Source organism: Xyrauchen texanus, chromosome 5 (genome assembly GCF_025860055.1).
Source record: "Xyrauchen texanus isolate HMW12.3.18 chromosome 5, RBS_HiC_50CHRs, whole genome shotgun sequence".
NCBI lineage: Eukaryota > Metazoa > Chordata > Actinopteri > Cypriniformes > Catostomidae > Xyrauchen > Xyrauchen texanus.
The window spans coordinates 16274516-16280515 of NC_068280.1; the positions used below are offsets into that span (position 1 = coordinate 16274516).

At 38.5% G+C, this 6000-nt stretch overlaps 1 protein-coding gene across 2 annotated transcripts in view; it reads right to left on the reverse strand.

The window, feature by feature from the left end:
• The window catches only part of galnt7 (UDP-N-acetyl-alpha-D-galactosamine: polypeptide N-acetylgalactosaminyltransferase 7), a 31857-nt gene extending 27686 nt beyond the window's left edge, over positions 1 to 4171 (reverse strand). For both annotated transcript variants that reach the window (XM_052126391.1, XM_052126392.1), the window contains exons 1-2: positions 3743 to 4171; positions 1264 to 1712 (exon numbers count right to left, since the gene is read on the reverse strand). In XM_052126391.1, the coding sequence (XP_051982351.1) occupies positions 1264 to 1712; positions 3743 to 3868 (575 nt within the window). In that variant the 5' untranslated portion in view covers positions 3869 to 4171. The remainder of the gene's footprint in view (positions 1 to 1263; positions 1713 to 3742) is intronic.
• Positions 4172 to 6000: the final 1829 nt, after the last annotated feature.

Genomic DNA, 6000 nt, shown 5'->3' on the forward strand with positions numbered 1-6000 from the left:
TACCTTCATTATGATTCAAAATGAACAGATCATCTTATAACATTCATATCCAACTGCACTCAATTGATAAACTCTATAAAATATTGTAATATTTTCATATAAGATCCCTCAGACACCACTGCATTGGCTGTGTCTGGGCCCCCAACGCAGTTTTGTAAAGACTATTTAGACTTTTTGGATTTTGTTTTCTCTTCTTTTTTTGGAAATTCTATATTGAATATCATAATAAATATCGATATCGAATGATATAAAAAGAATTTTGCCATATTACCCAGCCCTAATACAAAGCTTAAAATTCCTCTACTAGCTGACAAATGTAAACGTGTCCTGAGAAATCACACTTGTCTCTGTAATAGCTCTATACTCAAAACAGAGTCAGGGGAGTGGCCTGCACTTTTTTAACCAATCAGAAAACCAGTCACTCAAAAACACTCCCTGCCTCTGAATAATTTTGACTGTTCAGGTTTGCTGAGATGTATGTGGAGGGTAGGGTTTTGGTGAGGGGGCGTGTGATTGAAGGGATGGGGCTTTCTTCTAGAAAATAACTCCATTACAACCATGATATTGCAGTTATGTCATAAAAGAAACGCTGCAAAGTAATGGAATGCGTGTCCAAACTGGATGCCCAACTCAAAAACGAGGTTGGACCTGTTGGTAATACCTCAGGTAGTTTCAGCCAGATAATCCAACTTTCCAGCTGGGATGGAGCGAATGAGAGACTGTGGCTTATCATTTACATCTGGTCAAACAACATTTGAGTGGCTAAATTATGGCCATAATCCTGATCCTATATAATATCTGGAGCTTTAGTGATACAGTGTAGCACACTGCATATACCTTGTACTGAACTGACATATAACAATGTATTTACATGGTACACCAAAGCATTTAAAAACATATAATAGGTAATGTGCCATCTATTATGCCATTCAAATTGCTTGCTGTGAAAAGGTGTGGTCTTATCGTTTTATCAATGTAGGTTTGACACATAAACACAAAGAATACCAACATGTCAAACCTGACTATCTATATTATGTGTCGTTTGAGCAATTAAAAAAAAACATTAGTAAAATGAGAGGTATTCAAATCCATCAGTTCAACACATCCTAAACCAAATCAGGTTTCAGGTGGTAAATACTACATAAGGCAAAAAGCTTTTGAAACAATGCAAAACAAAATCATTAGGCGCAGTTGTCTAACAAACTTGTTACCGCCACACCCACATGCATTCGCAATTAGAGTGACTTGCATCCTCATACTTACTCTTCATGCCTCAAGTCGCTCACTGTGCGATCCAGTGAGATCATGTCACTGGCTACCATGTTAAAGCCAAATTCCCTGATGCTGGCCTGAACGGCATCTTTGTACTCTGGTCCGAGCACAAACGTTTTGCTGCCCTCCCCTGGTCCACCCTGAACCCCATGAGGCTCAGGTTCTTTAAGCTCAAAGTTGCCCAGAATCCCCGTCTTCAACACAGGTTCACTGAACACATTGGTGTGGGGCTTGAAGGTGATGTATTGCTTCTGGATGACATTCTGCTGGTTCTGGGCTTTAAATCCAGGGTTTGGCTTGTCACCATTTTTCTGACGAATAGACTCCAGGTCAACCTCAACTCCTTCAACATGGGGCCAAGGAACGACCGGCTTGAACTGGTCAGCCATGTCATTATTAGGAGGATTGGGCTGCAAGAGTTTACCTGCATCTCTTCCTGCCTGTAATAAGACAAAACTATGAGATATAGAGGAAACTGTGGTGGATGGTATTTGCTAGTAGTTTTCAGTTATACCAAGTCTATCCATATACAAACATTAACAGAGACCATATGGAAATTTCACAAGTAAACATTTAAATAAGCACTAAATATGCAAAAGAAAAAACAATAAGGAATAATAATAAACTGTAAGGAGTAAACTAAGACAAGATTGTTTCAAAAGTTTAACCACCAGATGCAAACATTATATGTGTTAACATTATTTTTGTGTTATTATACCTTAGTTGTCAAATTTTACAACCTCATTGGCAGTTACTTGTGAACATCGCTCATCATCTGCATGAAGTAAAACATTTCTCAACTTGCCTTGTTGCTCGCCACGGCAAACTCTGTAGCCAACAGTCAAAGCAGCTTGTGTCGCTGGAAGTCCCTGTGCTCTCATTGAAAATTAATGGGACCGTGTCGCCACATTGCAAGATGCCACTGGTGGTGTGAATGGGGCTTTAAACTTTGAAAATTGTTTAATGTTACTTAAATTAGTTCTATTTTAGTGCATTTCTATATATAAACAACGGAAGGATTTGTTTAGAAAATGTTAATAAAGCGTTATATTGTAAATATTATTTTGATTTCTTTCCTAAAAATAAAATAAATGCATTTTGACAGGAATAAAAGTACATTTAGTGTCAAATTTTACTACAAAATCTGCGATTAACTATAAAAAGATTGTGATTAATCGTGATTGAAAATTTTAACCAACTGACAGCACTAGCGCTGACATATTTTAGTTTATAAAATACCTTATCAGTGTAAAGTTATGTCCAAATTTAATGACACTAAAAAAAACACGTTAACACATATACATTTTACATTGTGCGGCTATACATTTGAAACAGTGTGTATTTAACTGTTTATGGACTTTAATGTTTATTCACTTCCATCCAGAGTGCCTTACTGTAAACTGTTGATTGAGCTTAACTTGTATAAAACCTGGAACATTCCTTAAAGGTAACTTTTGTCTAGTTAGTATTCAGTCAGTCATCATTACTTTAATTATTGAGTCAATGTGTCAAATAACAGGATGGTTACTGAGATTATGTGAGTAGTATTCGGCTAGTCATATGATTCTAAAATGGCAGCCCCCATGTGCGGACCCTCTCCATGTAGAATAAAACAGCTTATATAAGGTAACTGATATTGCTGGAGTCTTCATTTTAATATGAGTAGTCATGATTTCTAACATATATTGCAAAATTACAATGTATGTCTTTGGGAGGTAAACTTTTTTTTAGTGCACCATTAAATTACATTGTCATTCCAAAGGAACCACATACTGTTTAGTGACACTTTCTCCATTGTGGGCAATGAGAAACATTTTGTTCCACGTGTCATTCAGTATGGTTGCTTACATGTCTTCTTAAAGTATAGAAGTGTGTGTTGGTGTCCAATTACTTATCTCTGGCTAATAGTCGGCCTTTAATTCACAATGTTAGCAGTTAACTGAGTATATCGACCCCTAACTCAACATGCAAGACCCATTTTTGATTCACTCATACCTATATGTGATACAGTATATCTAGATAGATTTACAGTATTGGACAGATCAGCACAGCAGAGTGAAAACAGTATTGAAGCATTGAAGTCAAAACAGCAGAGACACTGTTTTCACTTCAATGATGCATGATCAGCAAACCGTAACTACAGTACAAACCTTCCGGGTTTCTGATGTCCATGAGGATGTAAAGAGACGACATTTAGCTCTATGCTAGCAGCATACAGCCACATCTGAATGTTTTATTTAAATTGAAAAACGTCTCTGCATGACTAATATAAATTATGTCAAGTTATAAAAAACAGTCGTTAAGTCGATCTAGCTACTCGTCTCCATGACAACCGCAGCAGTTAGCATGCTAATCATCATTCTAGACGAGTGTCCTGAATACTAAAACAGAATTTCAATATCAACACGTCAAACGCAGAGAAAACAAACACGTATTACGAGAACTAACGTTCATTAAAACGATACTTTACCATTCCGGCTGCAAACGGGTCATCGTCGCCTGCTTTCGGTGTCAGGGAAGACCAAAGCAAAACCAGCCCCAAAAATGTGCCGATGACTAGTAAACTTCGAAGGAGAAATCCAACTTTTAACCTCATTTTTGAAAAATGAGCAGGAAAGAATAAAGAAAAAAGGAGCTAGCTACCAGAGCTAACAAAAATAAATAAATACCCCACAGACCCACAGCCTGAATACTACGATCTCTCTCTCTCTCTCTCTCTCTCTACCTCTGTGTGTGTGTGTGTGTGTCCCCTACTCAATTAAACTCCCACCGTCCGGTTTCTGATCAAAAAAATGTGTTAAAAGACAGCCCTACATATGTCCTGGGCGGATCGTTGTGTGTGCGCGCCACGCAGCCGTGAGGTCAAAGCACACACGGATGTGAATAAACATACACGGACGTGTGGCATGATTGATTAGCAAATAAAAAGGCATGTTAAAAAAAACACGGGATTGGGTGTGGTGACATGTAATGAACACGTCTTCCACAAGTGCATAGGCATTTATGTCCTGCCTCTCCGCTCTCTTAGCAAGCCACGCATGAAGACTTGCAAATAACAATTCTTCAGACATACCCAGCAACATAACTATGTCTTGCATGAAAACGGGTTACAGTAAAGAAAAGTCTCAAAATGTAGATGTGATGCTATTGTTTACCTGTAATGGAATGTTATGAAGGGAATGAGTCAGAGTTTTGTGAACTCTAACTTGACACCGTTCTATTCACTTTCTAAGGCTGAGGTGGCAAAACGCCTCCCTCTCTCTCTCTCTCTCTCTCTCTCTCTCTCAAGATTCAAGATTCAAGATTCAAATAGCTTTATTGGCATGGTAAAATAAATCTTTACATTGCCAAAGCATTCATAACAGTATACAATACAAATAAGTAAATAATTATAAAATAAAAATAAATAAATAAATAAAAATAAAGTAGTTTTTATTTTTTTTAAAAAAAAAATTAACATGGAAATAAACATTGCAATAAAAAGTTTAATTTTCTCATAGTTATAATAGTGTTTCTAGGCGTATGGTTGGTAGCTCTGTCCTGCAGGAGGCTCTTTCTTCGTGACAGGACCTCAGGTACCTGGCAGCCAGGCTTGAGCTTGCTGGGCTTTCTCCTAGCAGGAGTGGGAGTTTGTCCATATTTGATTTTTGGTGGAAGTCTTTCTGGTAGGTTGTAAAAAGGGGATAGAAAGTGTCTCTAATATTTGTATAATTGGGGCAGGATGTCAAAAAGTGTAGTTCTCTTTCCACTTGGTTCTCTGTGCAGTGAGGACACAGTCGCTCTTCCTTCGGCAGCCAGGTCTGTCTGTGTCTGCCTGTCTCTATGCTCAGTGTGTGTTCACTGAGTCTGTACATGCTCAGGACTTTCCTAAGTTTAGGGTTGCTCACTTTATTCAGGTATCCTGCCAATTCATATTTTCTGTTTAGGGCCAAATAGCATTCCAATTTACTCTGTTTGGCTGTTGCGTCTGTCCAATGTTTGAGGTATTTCTCTTTTTGTGTTTGAATGATTTGGTTTGGTCTGGCTATGTTTTTATTGTCAGTTTGTGACGTCAGCTCTAAGACCAATCGGCCGAGGGCATTTTTCTCTGGCTTCAGCTCTTGGTAGGACAGGGCTTTGTGATGGAGGGTCTGTACATCACTATTTTTTAAGTGGGCATGGAATTTAATGGCCCTTTTTTGAATCGTTATTACAAGGGGGTATAATCCTAATTCTGCTCTACAGGCATTATTTGGGGTTTTGCGCTGAACTCGTAGCAAGATTTTGCACAGCTCGGTCTGCAGAGTCTCTATTGGGTGTTTGTCCCATTTAGTGAACTCTTGGTCTGTGAGTGGACCCCAGACTTCACACCAGTACAGCCGATGGGCTCTATTACAGTTTTTATTATTTTTAGCCAGATTCTGATTGGGATGTCAATTTGGATATTTCTCTTAATAGCATAAAAAGCTCTCCGTGCCTTGCCTCTCAAGTCGTTTACAGCTTTTTTTAAATTTCCTGTGTTGCTAATATTTATTCCAAGGTAAGTGTAGTCCTGCGTGTGTTCGAGGAGCATGTCGTTCAATTTAAAACTATGATGTTGGTCTTGGCGGCTGGGTCTTTTTTGGAAAATCATTATTTTTGTCTTTCTGGGGTTAACTGACAGGGCCCATGACTGACAGAAGCTGTGCAGGAGGTCTAGATGCTGCTGTAGACCCTCTTTAGTGGGAGACAGCAGCACCAGATCATCAG